Source organism: Bremia lactucae, linkage group LG2 (genome assembly GCF_004359215.1).
Source record: "Bremia lactucae strain SF5 linkage group LG2, whole genome shotgun sequence".
In the NCBI taxonomy this organism is placed as follows: Eukaryota; Oomycota; class Peronosporomycetes; order Peronosporales; family Peronosporaceae; genus Bremia; species Bremia lactucae.
Window position 1 is genome coordinate 716828 of NC_090611.1, and position 17632 is coordinate 734459.

The 17632-nt window shown below is 45.7% G+C and overlaps 6 protein-coding genes across 6 annotated transcripts; 3 read left to right on the forward strand and 3 right to left on the reverse strand.

Annotated features, from left to right (window-relative positions):
* Positions 1–882: 882 nt before the first annotated feature.
* On the forward strand, positions 883–2229 carry CCR75_004292 (uncharacterized protein; the record flags this gene model as incomplete). Its single annotated transcript, XM_067962378.1, has 4 exons — positions 883–915; positions 984–1143; positions 1214–1713; positions 1791–2229. The coding sequence occupies 4 exons, from the start codon at positions 883–885 to the stop codon at positions 1926–1928; spliced, it is 831 nt and encodes a 276-aa protein (XP_067822118.1). The 3' UTR covers positions 1929–2229.
* A 95-nt stretch (positions 2230–2324) lies between these two features.
* CCR75_004293 (uncharacterized protein) lies at positions 2325–4622 on the reverse strand (the record flags this gene model as incomplete). The annotated part of the gene is made up of 1 exon (XM_067962379.1): positions 2325–4622. The coding sequence occupies one exon, from the start codon at positions 4620–4622 to the stop codon at positions 2325–2327; it is 2298 nt and encodes a 765-aa protein (XP_067822119.1).
* Positions 4623–4869: 247 nt separating this feature from the next.
* Positions 4870–5787, forward strand: CCR75_004294 (uncharacterized protein; the record flags this gene model as incomplete). Its single annotated transcript, XM_067962380.1, has 1 exon — positions 4870–5787. The coding sequence occupies one exon, from the start codon at positions 4870–4872 to the stop codon at positions 5785–5787; it is 918 nt and encodes a 305-aa protein (XP_067822116.1).
* Positions 5788–8738: 2951 nt separating this feature from the next.
* CCR75_004295 (uncharacterized protein) lies at positions 8739–15344 on the forward strand. The gene is made up of 4 exons (XM_067962381.1): positions 8739–8866; positions 8941–9096; positions 9184–9351; positions 9435–15344. The coding sequence occupies exons 1-4, from the start codon at positions 8846–8848 to the stop codon at positions 13512–13514; spliced, it is 4425 nt and encodes a 1474-aa protein (XP_067822117.1). The 5' UTR covers positions 8739–8845; the 3' UTR covers positions 13515–15344.
* On the reverse strand, positions 13760–15385 carry CCR75_004296 (uncharacterized protein; the record flags this gene model as incomplete). Its single annotated transcript, XM_067962382.1, has 1 exon — positions 13760–15385. The coding sequence occupies one exon, from the start codon at positions 15383–15385 to the stop codon at positions 13760–13762; it is 1626 nt and encodes a 541-aa protein (XP_067822114.1).
* Positions 15386–15416: 31 nt separating this feature from the next.
* On the reverse strand, positions 15417–17011 carry CCR75_004297 (uncharacterized protein). Its single transcript, XM_067962383.1, has 3 exons — positions 16885–17011; positions 16519–16824; positions 15417–16456 (listed from the first exon to the last, which is right to left on the reverse strand). The coding sequence occupies exons 1-3, from the start codon at positions 16989–16991 to the stop codon at positions 15871–15873; spliced, it is 999 nt and encodes a 332-aa protein (XP_067822115.1). The 5' UTR covers positions 16992–17011; the 3' UTR covers positions 15417–15870.
* Positions 17012–17632: the final 621 nt, after the last annotated feature.

The following is a 17632-nucleotide window of genomic DNA, read 5'->3' on the forward strand; positions in this document are numbered from 1 at the left end:
TCAGAGCGACGAGGGCCGCGAGAATCTTGTCGTCTGTTGCCGAGCTCCTTTCGCGAGCTGGCGAGTCTTCAACGGTTGCGGCAGCACGTGCGGACGAGGCAACGCGCGCCGGCGAAGCACCGCGGGCCGGCGAGGCCATTGCGTGACCTGCTGGTGCCGGTGGAGGCCTCGTGTCGGTTGTCTTAGCTGTTGGGCTCATAACCTGTTGGCAATGTTTTGCTTCTTAAGGAAGAGGATGATAAGATTCTGAATTAACATGACTTATTTGCCTGCTAGAGCTGCTCTTCCTTCTAACTCTCTCTGCTCCAACCACTACAAATTTGGTTGGTTGCAAGCACTAACTACTTCATCTTACTATGCACACGGGAAATAACAACTGGCGCTAATCGCATCTTCAACTCCTGTCACCTTGAACTTCCAACAGAGTCTATATTCTCAATTGCAAGTTTGGAATTTGAGGCAATCGCCGCGCGTACCGAAGAGCTGCAACATTTTCTAAAGGAGCGTCGTTGTGATCAATGTCTACTGCCTTCGCCGAAATTGTGTTCCGTTAACATCTCACTTTTTTATTGCAAGTGCAAACGATTTAAGTAATATAATGATTTTCGGTTTAAGAATATTTTGATGGGATCTAGGCAAAAAAAATGATTTCTTAAATATTGGTACTCGTAACGCATTTTGTACTACTTCATCAATTCGGATAAATAGCTTTCAAGACCACGATCCTTACCCTTTACTTACCAAGGTATAAAGCCAGCGCCGTTTACTTCTTTAAGTTGTACGTTTCGTGTCTTTAGGCATGCTTTTTTAAAAGAGAAATAAAACAGTGGGCACTTAAATTGCTTTTGATTTTTTTTATGTAGCCATGTTTTTTAAAATAGCATGAGTCGTCCAGAGCACATCTCACCACCCGAGGTACGCGCAACAGCCAGAGCTTCACAATGTTTTTAAACTTACCTTGCAATCATGTGTATCTTTCATAGATCTATTATGATGAAAAGGAGGCGGCTAAGTACAACTCGAGCTCGCGCATTGTCAAGGTGCAGCAGGAGCTCTCTAATCGCGCCATCGAATTGCTAAATTTGCCCGAGGGCAAAGAAGCGTTTATTTTGGACGTTGGCTGTGGCAGTGGACTGAGTGGAGGTTTTATAAGTTTTTCAACAGGCTTAGTTATATGAAACCTGATAAAGTGTGGCCTCAAATATATATGCAGTGGCGCTGGAGGAACACGGTCACGCATGGGTTGGCGTGGATATCAGCAAAGACATGCTGGACATTGCCTCTGAACGGGATAGCAGCGGTGATGTGTTTTTGCAGGACATGGGAGGAGGCCTGCCTTTTCGCCCTGGGGTGTTTGACGGCTGTATCAGTATTTCAGCTATTCAGTGGCTTTGTTACTCTGACAAGAAGGAACACACGGCCCGCAAACGCCTTACACGCTTCTTCACATCACTTTACACGTGTCTAAAGGCGGGCAGTCGTGCAGTTTTGCAGCTCTATCCCGAGACACCCGAACAGATGGAGGAAATTTCGGGCACTGCGATGCGCTGCGGGTTCTCGGGTGGTCTTGTGATTGACTTTCCCAACAGCACGAAAGCCAAAAAATTCTATTTGTGTCTTTTTGCCGGATACATGGAGCCGCAGAAGGTGCCACAAGGTCTTGGCACCGCTACTAACGAAGTTTCCTACGAAGGGCGTGGCAAAAACCAACGCGTACGCGTGCAAATCTTTGCTATGAGTTTAGATGAATTTGATGTCTAACTGTATTGCATGTTCTGTCTAATTTACAGCAACGCCGAGGTAAAGGCCGTGACTCCATAAAAGGCAAGGACTGGGTATTAGCCAAGAAAGAACGTTACCGCAAACAGGGAAAAAAGGTTAAGGCGGACAGCAAGTTCACGGGCCGAAAGCGTCCAGGCAAATTTTAAGATCACTGTATTTTCAAATGAGTTTGTAGAAGCTATTTAAAGCCTTTTGATGTCTTTATTTCATAAGCGATTCCTTTTAGCTCGCTTATGGAAGGTGTGCTATCGACTGGGCTATCCTTGACAATCACCTTCGTCTCTAGTTCGGCATTGGTAAGAGGCACCAATAAGTGGTATTGCAATTCGTTATATCGATTTAGCATCGAGGTTTTGACAATTAAGCAGGACTTGCTTCTTAAAAAGCTGTAGTGTCATGGCTACACTACATTTAAAACGACAAAATGGTATTGATAGCTATATTACGAAGAAAAAATTACGGACCAAGAGTTGGTTTAGTTTGTCTAAAAGTCAAGATGAATTCATTTCATGCAAATAGTATGAGCTAGTGCTGCAAATAAACTAGCAATGACAAGTACGGCACACGTTCGATGCAGTACGTCCGAGATATCGCTGCAGCAGGGCTTGACGCTTCTCAGTTGCGACTCCACTGCTTTTCAATGGCACGTGGTAAGCAGCCTGGCCTCGAACAGAAGCAATTTCAAATTCACCTAAGAGTTCAGGACACTGCTTTTGACCCTCACCAATTTGCTGGCACTCATTTAAGAGATCAAAAGCCGTCGATTGAGGGACGACCGAGTCGTGGCGATAATCCGGGTGGGCACGCACAAAGCGACGCATCCACGTGGCCGCCGTCGGCAACTCGCCTGTTGCTCGTTTTCTTATCAGACTCATGTACTTTTCCACAAGAATTCGTGTTGCTTCATCACACTCAATGTAATCCAAGTAAGCATATACCAGTGGAATCAAACCTGGAAAGTACGAGCCTTTCCCCAGCATGATTTCAGCAATCGTCATGAGTTCGCTCCGGTCTGGATCGTTATGCAAGTAGCATGAGCCGTCACCGCTACCACAGTCATCGACTTCAGGTGGAGCCATGTGGCAACGAAAGTGAAATTTCTCATGAAGCACGGCATTTATCCGGTGAGCTGCCTCCATGTTGTCATTCACCTTGGACAGAGGAATGTAAAGGTTCAGATCGAACGTCAGGATCACACGCGAGACAAGAGCGATAAACACTGTAAAAGCTGCATTTTCAAAGTCCGTGAGTTGAATCTCCATTGAGCGAAACTCCGTACGCCAGCCAATGTGAGGCCCCGTAGCATTCGATGGCGCGGGCGGAGGGGGTTTCCAACGAACTGTCTGCCAATTGGTCGACTGAATGTTTTCAAAGTGGTCCGTTTCGTGCTCATTGTCCAAGTGTAAGCGCTGTTGATAAATCACAAGTGGGTCACGAATAAACAAGTGCGAAATATGGAGCGCCAAGAGTCTATCTACATTCGCATCTATCAGTGTCTTGTACGATTCTTCGTCGTACGGAACGTCCACGTCATTGTACTTGTCTGTAGACGTATGAGGATCCTCCCCTTGTTTATGGTTGCAAATAAACGTTGAGATGCCTTCATAGCGGGACTTGGGTAGACGCTTGACACCATTGCCGGCCATATTTGCATACTTGGCTTTCATCGCTGGGTCTGTCATGTCGAGAGCTTCGCCTAGCTCCTGAGGCGTTCGATCATCTACCGATGCAGAAATTGTAGCCCAGCGTACATCTGTGTCAGCAAGACGACCCTTAAGAATCGGCGTCGCAGCCGTGAGACCTAATAAAATGGGTGAAAGCACGCCTAAATGGTCATACAGGTGCCTCGACTCGCCAACATTCTTGGCTTGAAAAGTTACTTGGAGACAGCACATACCCATGCCAAAAGCCATGGCATCCATGTGAATGAAACCGGGATATGGCTCGATAATATGATCAGTACTCTTTGTCAAAGCCTCGTGCGTTAAAAGGGGCTCCTGTTGCCTCTTGGACGCGTCAGTCTCCTCAACACACTTATGCATGGAGCTCAGAGATGTTAAAGCTGACCCAGACGGACCTGCTTTCGGCGTAATTGTCTTGGATTCGTACTGAGGACGTGACTTCTCAGCATTCCACGTCGCTTGCTCCTCCTCTTGTCGTGCCTCTGTGTACACGTCTCGAAAAATTGGGACACGAATGTCCACTTTTCTTGTGCGACGCTGTCGAATGTTTTTCGTAAGCGTCGCAAAACGTGGATGCGGATTGATAATGGCATCACTGACATAGTCCGACATGGCAACGGGGCCACGTGGTTGACTCGATGGCACTGTAAAGTCTCCAACGCCCATCATGGGGAAGGCCGTGACGGACGGAGCAATCTCGTCCTCATGAAGCAGCGCTAGCAGCCGCGCACGTCGTAGACGCATGTTGTCCTCCACCTTGCGTAAGTCACTCGTAAAGCCACCGTAAGGCGCACTAGGTGTCCCTTCAATCATCCACGCGCCGTACTCGGGCACCCAATTGCACCCGTCCACACTCGGCATTGCAATAGTTTTTATATATTTATGGTCGACACCATTTTCTTCTGAATTTTTTTCTTTGGCTTGCAGTTGGCGCAGGATTTCGGCACCACGCAGCGCCAATCGCGCGTGCTTGGTCTCTTTGTCCATTTGAAACACACCGTACTCGAGCTCGTCGCCCCACTTAAGTTCATCACCCTCGATGTCTTTAACGCGATTATACGTGTGCAAAAACTGGTCAATGCCTTGAGCTCGCACGTGCTGAAGCCACTCGAGAGCTTCCGGCCAGTCTAAGGAACTGCCTTCGACTAGCAAGCCCATGATCTTGTTTGCAAAAATTTGCTTAATTGAGTCGGCTAAAAGTGAGGCAGCGCTATATTAATTTATCAGCCATGAATTTTGCAGCTGTATGTTTACCACAAAATTATAAAAGTGTGTTATCCTCTAAAATCATGATTTTAACTTTAAAAAATGTATTTCTTGGACGTGGTAAATATTTGTCTGAAAAAGCAATTTGATACCATCTGCATATATTTTGAAATTGCTATTACATTATATTTATCGTTGCATGGACCGCTACGACCGTGGAGACATCCTGGGCGAGGGTACGTTCGGTATCGTTTATGCCGCCGTGCAGAAGAGCACTGGACGTCACGTAGCCATTAAAGAATTCAAGCGTGGTAAATTTAAGGACGGCGTGGATTTCACGGCTTTGCGTGAAGTGAAACTTCAGGCTGAACTAAAGCACGCGAACGTGATGGAGCTTCTTGATGTCTTTGTCGCTAATGAAACGATTAGCGTCGTATATGAATTGCTGCCTAGCAATCTAGATGACGTTATCAAAGACAAAGCGGTGGTGCTCACAGCTGCCGATATTAAGGCTTACATGCAGATGCTCCTCAAAGGTCTCGCCTATTGCCATGAGCAATACGTGTTGCATCGCGATCTGAAGCCTGAAAACTTGCTCATTGGGCCCGACGGTCACGTTAAAATAGGCGATTTCGGTCTAGCTAGGGTCTATGGGAGTCCAAACCGCAACATGACTTCGATGGTCTGTACTATTTGGTACCGACCACCGGAGCTTCTTTTCGGAGCGAGAGAGTATAGCGGCTCGGTGGACATGTGGGGCGCTGGCTGCGTTTTTGCAGAACTGATGCTGCGCGTGCCGTATCTTACCGGGATAAGCGAATTGGATCAGCTTGGCAAAATCTTCCATGCGCTTGGGACGCCGACGGAAGAGGAATGGCCCGGTATGACCTCGCTGGCAAATTTTATCGAATTCACTCCAAGCTCAGCTCCCCCACTAGCTTCGATTTTTTCAGCGGCGTCCGAAGATGCGTTGGATCTATTGGCCAAGCTGCTGAAATTTGACCCAATGAAGCGGATAACTGCAGTGGAGGCACTGAAGCACCCGTACTTCAGCAATTCACCAGCACCCACTTCAGTTGAAAAGTTGCCATCGACATCCGCTCCGCAACAAGCATGAAATCAACGTCCAGTTATTACATAAAATGCTATAGACTGGATAGTATATTTTTTATTTGTTTTATTGAGGATGGTTTCATTATTTTATGCATGGTATCAAATATATTCTACTTGTCTGATTATATCTTAAGATCTCGAATAAGGCACAAGTCTATTACTTTACTATCGCTGCCTTTAAGATCCTGTTGTACTGAGGCGCACTTTCGTTCCGTCGTGCGTTGCTGGGACTGCCAGTGAAATATTGTGAGCGTTACATTATATATCGACGTTCGATAACAAAACATATCATACGACTAAGAGAACAAGCCAGTGAGTGGGAAATAAATTTAGGCAGCAATAAGTTCAACGAGAATTTTGCTAAAACTAATTTGGCAGCGAGACGACTTCGAAATGCCACCAAACTGGGAACAAATCAAGACAAGTAGATCAACTGATCAATGAGGCATCATTGTTTCGCAGAGCAAAATACAATTTACTATCGAAAAATATGTGGTGCTAAATCGATCTTTCTTTGAACTTCTTTTCAAAATTATTAAGCACAATGTGTCGAAGCACCGGGATGCGTAAAGGCAACGGCACGAATTGAAATTGTTTAGATCGAAATACATGAGTAAATCCAATGCGCAATATTTACATGTAGCGATGTAGTTTTAAACGGAATAGGTCTAAAAACAAGGCTCGGAGTGCTTGGTTTTAAATAGCCAAGTGTTCAAAAGAGAGGTGAGGAGAAAGAAAAAAAATGAAGATAGATCGATCAAGCTAATGAGGAGAGAAAATCTGAGATTTTGAGATTGCCTATTACACAGCAAACAACTCTGAACTCAGACTTGATAGCCTAACGATATAGATGCCTCACTATCGCGCCAACTAAGTCAACGGCAGAAGAAACCAAAAAGTATTCATAAATAGGAACACACCAAGACCATTTTTAAATATATTTTCAGAAGAAGACTTTTTACTGAACGAAAAATTTCGTCAAGTACGATCATTTTAAGTTGACAAAAGAAAACATTACACGAGCTAAAACAATAGCAAACTCTTTTGATAAGACTCAGCCACGTACTTTGTTTGCTATCGGATAGAAAACGCAGGGTCAGCACCAACAATAGCCTCGTAGTTTCTAATGCTTTTTATAGTAGCTTCAATTGGGTGTTCTGATCTATCTCAACGCAACAAGCAGAGGTCATAATAACAGTATTGTTATGAATCTAGAGCTATCTACTTGCCCATGGTAATGCAACTTTATTTCGCAAGAGATAGCTCTCTCGGGGAATACAAACGGCAATTACTAATGGGTTGTAGACGCGATTTTCGCGTCGACTTGATAAGGAATCGTCGTTTCAGCGACACTCGATTGGTCCCTTAAAATCAAATTTTCAATCGAAGATGATTCGTGTTTGTCACGGACCAGACATTTTGATGCAAAGACAAATTTATTTAGTTGATGATATTTCTCCTTCGACGTGTGCCTTATTTCAAAGAAAGTCAGACTGGTGGATATCAGCACATACAATTCTTTATAATGGTCGCTTTATGCTTCCAGGAATCTAACCTTTTCATGATATCTGTTGTATATAAGAATTTTGAGGCATAGACATGGAATCGAGCGGTGCGCTCATATAAAGTTACGACCGTTTTGCTACGAAGTTGCTTAATGGTAACGAAGGATTGGTTCTTGTCTCGGATACTGCTCATTATAGTTAATTCGCCAGTCTTCGACTCATGCTCGCGCACCGAAATGGTGTTAACAAATGTCATTATTTCGGAAATTGCGATGAGAGCAATTCGGCTTCCTGATTTCATTCACCCCAGATTAAGAGGTATCTGAGGTCATTTCAGCTATCTATCGACTCAAGCGATCCTTCCGCAGACAAAACTGGAACTATACATTCGAATTTTGAGCTACTTGAAGCAAGCTATACGTTAGACACCCGGCTTTGGTGCTTACAGCTGCGAAGTCTGACCGCAATCCCCATCTTATGTTTGACTTTTATGTAACTAGTTGGGATTTAGATCATCTTGTATATTGCGCGGCTGCGAATGGCGTACTATGTGCTTCCCTATGGAGTGTCTTCAATTTGCAATTCAATGCAAAATTTCCGCTACCGTAACTTAGAGCAAAGCTTTAAAATTTGACACACTATACCAAAATGTCGTAGACAAATATTGTACAATAGAAATACGATATTGTAGGAAAATTGTACCGTTCTTAGCAAATTGATTCGCATTGCAATTATGAAAGGAAATGCATCAGCTGCAAGTCTGAACCAATGAATGAAGCTTGATACAGCTGCTCAGCTCACGGCATAAGCTTTAAACTCCTTTGGCACTTCCAAATGATGGTGCCGTAGCTCACTATAAATAATATTTCTATATCGCTTTTTGGAGCCTAAGTGCCTCACTTACATCTATTGTTCTAAGCGATTCGGATAGCTGAATATAAATTCATTGTAGCATTTTTGTTTTGGACTTGTTACACCAACGCCTGATATAAATAGCATTTTTGGACAAGTATCGACGTTATAGATACTTAAAAAAATGTCATAGGATAAAGTTGGGGCCTGATTCGTGGGTAGGTTATCTCGACAAATTCAAGTGATGGCCTGGACATCGGGGCGCTGCTTTCGCACTTGGCTTCCAGTCAAACCAGAGTTTGCCTTGTCATTTCGGTCGGTTTGGATCGAGGGCGGCAGAGCAGACGCCAAAACGACTACAAATTTTTGCTCACTTCAAACCTGTAAAAATATTTACGGCTTGCCAGATGGCGATGGATGGCCTTACAAAAAGGAAAATAAATTATCTGTAGGTCAGACGGGGACGACCAGATTATCGTTTGTGAGGGGTTGAAATAATTTTCTTGGATAGGAGAGAGTGCAAACAGAAGATGGTCTAGGGGAAGGCTAAGCGCCTACTCGTACCTACCCAACACATTTCCATTTTTGCGGTAGGACGACAAGACCTCGTAGCCCCGTTAAGGGACTAGAAGGAGAGCGCGATAGGGTGTGAACAACCATCAATTATTACTATTCAATCTGTCCTGAATTGATCTCATCGTTGCCATGGAAGCTCAGCAGACAAAGGTTCGCCACTTCTACCTACCCCTCTTATATTAGATAAGATTGTATCTAATTCTTATTGTATTTAAATCGAATAGATCTATGTTCCCGACCCGAAGGTAAGCTGGGTCGAGGCCTCCATTACCAAAGGCCACGTCGTCAGTGAAAATACCATCGAAGTCGTGATCGAAGGCGATATCGCTGAGGAAAATGCGTCGAACCAGCCCGAAGCTGGCTCCATCCGTAAAATCGACGTACGCTTGCTTCTTTCTCCTTAATTTATGGCTATGTGTGTGTACCCATCTGACTGTCGAATATGCATCTATTTACGATGGGCTTAGAAATCCACGATGCTACTGCAAAACGAACTTATGTCTGACGACGGATGCGCGGATATGGTGAGTCTGAACTATCTGCACGAGCCGGCCATATTATTCAATCTTAAGCATCGATTTTTGCGTCGAATTCCTTACACATACACTGGCGCTATTTGCATTGCTGTCAACCCAGTACGTAATGCCTATTGCGTTAGCCTATTGACTCTATAACCTAATATTTCGAACTGTGGTGCTTGTTTTTTTTTTAATTCAAGTATTCATGGCTCGATATTTATACAAAAGCGCTCCAGGAGCAATACATGGAGCGCGATCGCAGTGAACTACCTCCCCACGTATACGCCACAAGTGCTGGGGCGTTTCAACACATGCGCATTTTTGGTGAGAACCAAAGTATTCTCGTTAGTGGTGAATCAGGAGCTGGAAAGACCGAGACTACTAAAATTTTAATGTCTCACTTGGCTTCCGCGGGTAGCCATTCTACATCGGATGCTCAAGCGAAGGAGGCGAATATTATTGAGCGTGTATTAGATGCAAATCCATTGATGGAGTCGTTCGGTAATGCCAAGACTTCGCGCAATGACAATTCCAGTCGATTTGGCAAATTCTCAGAATTGCAATTTGACGCCCTTGGCCAACTAATTGGCGCTCGCTCCCGCACATATTTGCTGGAAAAATCTCGGGTATCCCTTCAAGGGTTGGGAGAACGCAATTACCACATTTTCTACCAATTGCTTGCCGCCCCGGCGGATGTGACAACAGAGATTAAAGTAACTGGCCTCCAAGCGAAAGACTTTATGTTTATTAAGCCCCACGAAGAAGATATAGAGAATGGAATTGACGTTAGTGCTGGTATGAAAGACGCCGAGCGGTTTCAACAGACAGTGTCGTGCCTTGAGACCATGGGAGTGTCTAAGGAGGACCAACGGAGCATTTTCAAGGTGGTGGCGGCAATTTTGCATTTATCTTGCTTGCAATTTGAATCGATGCCTGGTAACGAAGACGCGTCCCAGCTTACGGGCACGCCTGAGAACCAACAGGCAAGTGAGCTCGTGTCGCACTTGCTTGAACTCGACGACAACCAGTTGCAAACAGCGCTTTGTACTCGTGAAATGACAGCTGTTGCCGATACGTATGAAGTCCCGCTTAACGTCTCGCAAGCTGAAGGAGCTCGCACGGCGCTTGGTGTCGCGCTTTACTCACATATGTTTTCGTGGCTCATTCATCGTGTCAATGTATCCACAAGTGCCGCTGCTGCTGATGTGGCCCACAAAATTTGCATATTGGATATTTTTGGTTTTGAGATTTTTGAGAAAAACTCGTTTGAGCAACTTTGTATCAATTACGCCAACGAGAAGCTTCAGCAGAAGTTTACACAAGATGTTTTCAAGTCTATACAGCAAGAGTATGAAGACGAAGGCATTCCGTGGACACGCATTGAGTTTGCGGATAATGTCAATGTCCTTTCACTGCTGGAAGGGCGCTTTGGCGTCTTGTCGTTGTTAAATGAAGAGTGTATGCGTCCAAAAGGCAGTGATGCAGCATTTGCTAACAAGCTGAAAGCGCATTACAGCGATAATGACCGCTTTGAGTGCCCACGTTTTGCTCGTGATGCGTTTGTCATTAAACATTATGCTGGTCCCGTGCAGTACGATACGATGGGATTCCTAATTAAGAATACCGATGCACTTCAGAACGACCTCATTATATTGATAAAGAAATCAAGAGCTCCTTTTTTGAAGAAGCTCTTTCCAGACGAGCATGTAGGTGACGCGATGACGGGAATTCCTGGCACTGCTGCGTTAGCTGCTACGAGCGCACTGCGGGGACGTTCTATGCTAAAGCGCAAGAACTCTATTGTTGCGGATACAGTGGGCACGCAATTCAAGAGCCAGTTAAATGGCCTTATGGAAGACATTCGCCGCACGAATGTCCATTACATTCGTTGCATCAAACCTAATGGCAAAAAGAGCCCTCTGGTGTTTAACAAGCTTCGGGTGACGGAGCAGCTTCAGTGCGCTGGTGTAGTCGAAGCGGTGCGAATAAGTCGAATGGCTTATCCCAATCGTGTGCTACAGACCATGTTCCTCGAGCGTTTCCGCGGCGTGGCTTCATCAAGTACTGCATCTTCGGCTCTTGCTGGGTTGACTGCTTCTGTCGATGAAAATCCAAGCGATGACGAGAAAATTGCGGCTGCTGTCCGCGAGTTGCTTGCCAACTTGATGCCAGGCAAAATGAACGAGTACGAAATTGGTAAGACACGTGTATTTTTTCGCCAAGGCGCACTTGAAGGACTCGAAGAGCTGCGTACGCGTAAATTTAATGCTGCAGCTGTAGTCCTGCAGCGCTATGCTAAGAAATGGATGGCCATGGCAATGTTTCAACGGGTGAAAGAGGCTACGCTAGTTGTTCAGAAAGTGTTTCGAGGACATCGAGCAATGGCTCAGTACAAGAGCCAGCGCATGGCCGCTATTAGCGTTCAAAAGTACGTGCGTCGCCACTGTGCGCGCCAGCTATTGGTGCACATGCGTGAAGAGTATCGAGCAACTAAGATTCAAAATGTTTGCAAGATGTTTGTCGCCCGTCGTCAGTACTTGGTGAAAATTAAAGCCATCCGTACAATGCAGAGCGTCGTGCGTATGCACTTGGCTGTCAAGGCTTTTTCGGGACTACAAAAGCAAGCAAAAGAAGACGCCAAGTTAGAGAATCAGATTCAATTGCTGAAGAAACGTCTGCAACAGGAGCGAGAAGCTCGTATTGAGCTTGAACAACAAGCACAACACGGTAGCCGTGCGTCCGTGCACATGCGTAGCGAGGAGGCACTTGAGGATGCGGATCTCGTGATTGATCAGCTCCGTCGTGAAAATGCTGCATTGAAAGATGCGAATACAAACTTGAAAGCTTTTGGCGTACAGCTTCGCAAGGAAAAAGATGTGATGGAGCGTGGAGCGTACGTGAACGGTGCATCCTTTGCCGCTGCGAACCAACGTGCGACGAAATTGCAGGATGAAAATGAAGTCTTAAAGAGCGAACTTGCTCGATACAAGACGGGTCATCGGAATTTGAAGGCTCAGCACGCGGGTGTAATGGAGAAGATATCACTCATGCAGAGTTCGTTAAGCGAAGCGCTGAACGAACGTCAGGCGCTTCGCCATACTGTGGATCATTTGAAACAACATACCGAGCATTTGCAGGGGGAAAACATGGCGCTTGCCAAGGCGAATGCTCGACTTCGTTTGATATTGCGTCAGGATCCTGAGCTTAGCCGAAAGCACCGCGAAGAGGTTCCTCGCCTTACAAAGCTAGCGCTGTCATCAAAGCAGCCACAGCAGATTGGGACGGTATACAAAACCACAGCCGCTCCATCTAAAGCAATCGAGCTTTCAGAACTGTCGGTAGGCATGCGCACGCTGTCAACGTTACAGCCGCCGACGCCTCCTATGGAAAATACCATTTCGATTACTCAGCCAATGACGACACCAATTAAGCGTGCTAACTCGCTGTCCATCCGAAAACTTTCTCATGAGAGTCACAAGTCAATACGGGTCGTTAACATCCGTGAATTATCAAGTGCAGGCCCCGAAGAGGAGCCCGCAGTGCTTGTCTCGTCACCTACTGACGAGGCTGCAGGCGAACGGTTGTCGTTTGCTGAGGTGATCAAGGGCCGGGACCGTCGCTCTTCGTCAATCTCAAGCACAGGTTCATCTTCGGAATCTCAGGCTCCGATCGCTACTTGTACGAATATTCGTCAACCAACAGGCGAAGATGGTCCGCTCGAGTCTCCAGCAAAGGTGATGGGAATTGTATTAGAAGGCGAGTCCGAGGACAGTACTGACCGCGTAAGCTTTAGTGTGACGCTCGCCGTTGACATGTTGGATGATGCAAAGCAGCAGCAAAACCAGCGCTTGTCCCTTACTGGCGCTACTCTGATCGCTAAACAAGGGACCAACAATGTCGCAGGGAAGTCCAAGGGTCGCTCCCGTCGCAGCTCGTACGACCGCGCCGATAATGGCGAGAATCGACGCAGTGCTTCATCACGGCAGTCGTTTTCAGGCAGTATGGAAGGAAGTCGCACGAATCGACACTCGTACGATTCGTATGGGGGTAATAACGATGGCTTGCGGAATTCTTCTTTACGACAGTCGCTCACGGGGGGCGGCCACCACAATGGAGGCAATCACCACAATAATGGAAACCATTACAATGGGAACAATCGCGGACGTACTCGTCGCGGATCATATGACCGCAACGGTGGCTACAAGAGTCGACCTACGAGTGACACGATGAGCAATGCAAGCAACAGCAGCGGTGGCGGCGGTAAGCGCATTGAGCTGTAAATTTAATGCCAATGACATTTCAGTACATGGAATTTGCTTTGGGCATAGCTTAATGAGGTAAGATGTATATAGGTTCGAAAACTTCATCTGCAAAAAATAGCAAACATAAAAATAATATTGAGTTTGAACAACTAGCTCACTTAAAAGTAAACCAAAAGGTTTTCAATTAAATTTAGATTGCTCCAATACACGCAATTTTTCTTATTTGACAAGAAAATGCTCCCGTCTTTTTTTTAATGGCCTTATTACCGACGGTACCTATGCCGCTTAAAGTTGAAATAAAGCTGAAGAATTCCACGCTCAAAGACACTTTTAAAGCCGCGCTTCTGTGAGTTTTCCCATTCACGATTGACAATCTTGAAAGCAATATCCTGGTAAGGAGGACCGGCGGAAAAGCGGATAATACAAAACTCGTCCGAATTGGTTTTTTCTAAAAAGAATCGCGGAGCCTTGTGCTTATCGATCAAGTCGGGATAAAAGAGATTAAACTTGTATCCTTGTACAACCTTGGGTGGCGGATTGTCACGATCGTAGTGCGTCTGGTTATACTTGTTCCAGTCAAAGCCCGTCTTGACGCGATTAAAGTACCGAGGCTTGCGCGGCTGGTACTTTTCACTCCAGCGTGGAGCTTTTTTGGGGTCTGGTAGATGCACCTCTTCGGACGCTTCTAATTTCGCTTCGGATTCATCCATATCTTTTTCAGCAAACATTTTTTCCATCTCTCGTGCTTCACGTCCAGCATCCCGACCATTCTCGTCCACGACACCGTGTATTTCATCCTCAGCTGCACGGGCAGCAGCAACTTCAGCCGTAAGCGTCTCGTGTTCTTCCATTAAATCCGCCAGCTTGGTCAGCATCTCTTCATGTAACTCAGTAAGCCTCGCGCGCGATTGATACACTTGAATCTGATGCGCCACCGCTTCCCAATAGTCGATATCAACGCCAGTAGCTCCAGTCGAAACACTAGCAATCGTCTTTTTAACTTCTTCTTGCAACGCCTTGAGTTCTTCTGGATTCTTGCCATTCAGCATTTCCTGAATGGTCGCATTAACCGAGTCATGAATCGCTCCTCGATCTACCAGTCCTTCACTCTGGAGCTGCTTTAATCGTTGAATGCGATCACCACATAAAAATTTCATCAGCTTCCAAAACTCGGCATTGTGTCCTCGATTGCCATTTTCCTCGAGCTCTTCATACGAACAAACATCCTGTAGCAGCTCCTGGAGCTCAATTAATGATAAAACTTCTACAATAGCATACGGTCGTCGATGCTCCACTCGAATGTGGCCAATTTCTTTTTTAAAAAAGTCATTCTCATCATCCGAGCCATTGGTTGCGGACACTAGCAGCAAATTCTTTGCAAGTAGATCCACGGGTTTTTCGCGATTGGCCCGAATCCGTAATTGACTGCGTACTTTTGCCTGTTTCAAGTGGAATTGCTCTTCCTTCAGTTGCCAGTCTTCGTACTGTTCGACATCTTTCAAACGCATTTCTTCGCTTTTAAGGCGCTCCATCTCTTCGCGCTCGGCCTCACGCGCCTCGCGACGCTTTCGGGCTTTCTGGATCTCATCTACGCGTCTCATTTGCGACCTCTTTAGCTCTTTTACCGTTGGTTCACTCTTACCCGTATCTCCATATTTCTTGCCCCACACAAAAGGCTGACTTAGGCTTGAATCTCCGAACGGATTCGTCTCGTCCGAGTATCCTAAACTTGCCAGCATCTTGGCAGACTTTTTGCGTGCCTTGCGCTCAAAACGCGCTTCGGCCTCACTGTCTGATGTTAATTTTTCCCGCTGACGCTTTTTGTGCTTTTTCTTGCTGCCGTGCTGGCGCTGCCGCGAGCTGCTACGCTCACTATCTGAGCGAGGCATTGAGACTGAAAATTTGAACCCAAGGATAATGTATTGGTAAGCAAATAAGCCGACTTAATTCTTTGCTCTTTTCTTAGGCTAATTTAAATCTATCTTTATCAGGTTTGTATTGCCAATCGAAAGCAAAATCGTCCTCTTATTTTTAACTCGATCATAAACTGCCTTTTTGCATATGCTGGTCGAGAAGATCTGTGCTTCCAGCCAAGATTTTTTTAGCGCGGCGCATAGCTGTTTAATTCTTTACCTAGATAGCCAGAACGGGAAGTTAACGATCTACGTACTATTTTGCTTTTGACTGCGCCATCCAAATGTGATAATACAATTCTTTTTTCACTTAAAAATATCCAAACTTGCGATAACCTTACATTGCATGTGCAGCTTTACATAGCAGGACCACTTCACTTTACCTCACCGACAGACCACCGAATAGCCAACGATATCGTTCGCTCGATAAATAAGACTCGCTCTCGATCCAAACCTCATCCTTACGACTCGTCCGGACTTTCTTCAGCATCCGATTGCATAGCCATTGCAAGCAGTTCGTCCTGCTGAAGCTGTTCAAAGTGTTGCATTGCTGCGTACTGATCCTCACCCGACGCCAGCTCGACGGCTAGCATCATGTCCGGATCAAATACCGTCGAAAGTTGAATTCTACTGCGTAATGCCGACGGCAATCCTAGTGGCAACGTCGACGAAAACAATCGAGTTCGCATCATATTACGCTTTGGCGTCCTTTTCACGGCAACGGCAGCCGAGTACAGCACGGCCGAACGCTTCATATATTCTTCTGTACACTTGCACTCGACGCGCTTGTCTAGATATTCATAAATACGTGCTACCAAATCTGTAGCATAAGAGCCCAAATCATCCACGTCGACCGAAGCAAGTTGCCACAAGTCATCACCTTCACAGCAATTAAATTCAGCGCGACAGATTGGGCACGTAGGGCTCTGTGTGCTCCAGTGCTGAAAGCAATTAAGACAAAAGCTATGAGCGCAAGGCAGCGCGACTTGTTTCTTTTTATCCATGCATATTTGGCACTCGGTGTCGTCAAATTCTGTTTCTTCAAAACTTGAGAATGTCAAGAAGAAGTTAGCTACACGTGTAATCCAGACCCTTTCGATACGTCCTACCTGATTGACTTCTCAGGAAAGCAAACAGTGTGCGCAGCGCACGCTTTGACATCGGACAAAAAGCAGTAAATGTAATAAAACTCAGCGATTGTCAGCGTTTTTGCCCGACCGATAGTGTCCGATCTCTCTGCGCGAAAGTCGCCCATGTTTGGCTGATTTTCTATGGGCCGCCGCAATTTGCGCACCTCAACGGCCACGTTGCCCCGGATGCGCCACAAATATGGCAACACCTCGGCAGAAACGTCCGGATTAATAATGACGCGAAAAGACAGGTAGCAATTCTTGGGAGTCGCGCAGTTTTGAGCCCTGTATCGACAGGTAGTGTCAGCGATACAATTATTTCTTCGAAATTCAACGTGAACGTACCACTCGTTGGCGTTTTGTAAGTGTGTGCCGAAATCCAAGAAAGAGCCCATGACCTGGCGAATACGCTTCTTCATCTTATCCTCTTGAATAGACGTCGTTTGTCCCATGGTGAGTTACGATAGTGTAAACGAGTTTTGATTGATGCCACGCGGGGCAAGGCAAATGACAGAATGACTTTCTGTGAAGGTCCCCATTTCTAACAGCTGCTTTTTTTCTGGAAAATTAAAGTCGCAATTAGAAGCTGCGAATTTGTTATTGTGGCTGTGAGAGATGTGGTAATTCTTAAATTCAATCATTTTCAGCATACAAATTACAAAAAGGAATGAGCAAGGAGTCAAGACTTGCCGCACTTTCTACGTGCATTGACAGCCTTCACAGGAGCTTCTGACGTAGGTTAATTGTGCTTGACGGTTGGCAACGACACCATGACGTGCAAGTCAACAATATGGCTGACCATGCCACAAGAACATACGTTCGCAAGATGCTTCGCACCATTCTTTACAGCGGGATTAACAAGATTGTTGCGAAACCATCATAATCTGGTTACAATGGCAAGTGACGAAGAGCCGGTGAATACAGGGAATCTTTACCCAAAGCGCACAAATTCGTTTGTTGGGCATAATCTTATTGCTGTAACCTCTTGGGCCCGAGTGACTTGCTAAACGACCAATGCAAGTGGCGGTATAGTGGTCAATGTTGCCACCAAAAGATTGCAATGCCGCCCTTTTCCAAGCTTTGGTCTCTTAAT

Coding starts and splice junctions, on each gene's coding strand:
- CCR75_004295 (XM_067962381.1), top strand. CDS start 8,846: ATGGAAGCTCAGCAGACAAAG. Junction 8,867..8,940: donor TGGAAGCTCAGCAGACAAAG/GTTCGCCACTTC, acceptor TAAATCGAATAG/ATCTATGTTCCCGACCCGAA. Junction 9,352..9,434: donor TTTGCATTGCTGTCAACCCA/GTACGTAATGCC, acceptor TTTTAATTCAAG/TATTCATGGCTCGATATTTA.
- CCR75_004297 (XM_067962383.1), bottom strand. CDS start 16,991: ATGGGACAAACGACGTCTATTCAAGAGGATAAGATGAAGAAGCGTATT. Junction 16,825..16,884: donor TTACAAAACGCCAACGAGTG/GTACGTTCACGT, acceptor CTGTCGATACAG/GGCTCAAAACTGCGCGACTC. Junction 16,457..16,518: donor TTTCCTGAGAAGTCAATCAG/GTAGGACGTATC, acceptor GACATTCTCAAG/TTTTGAAGAAACAGAATTTG.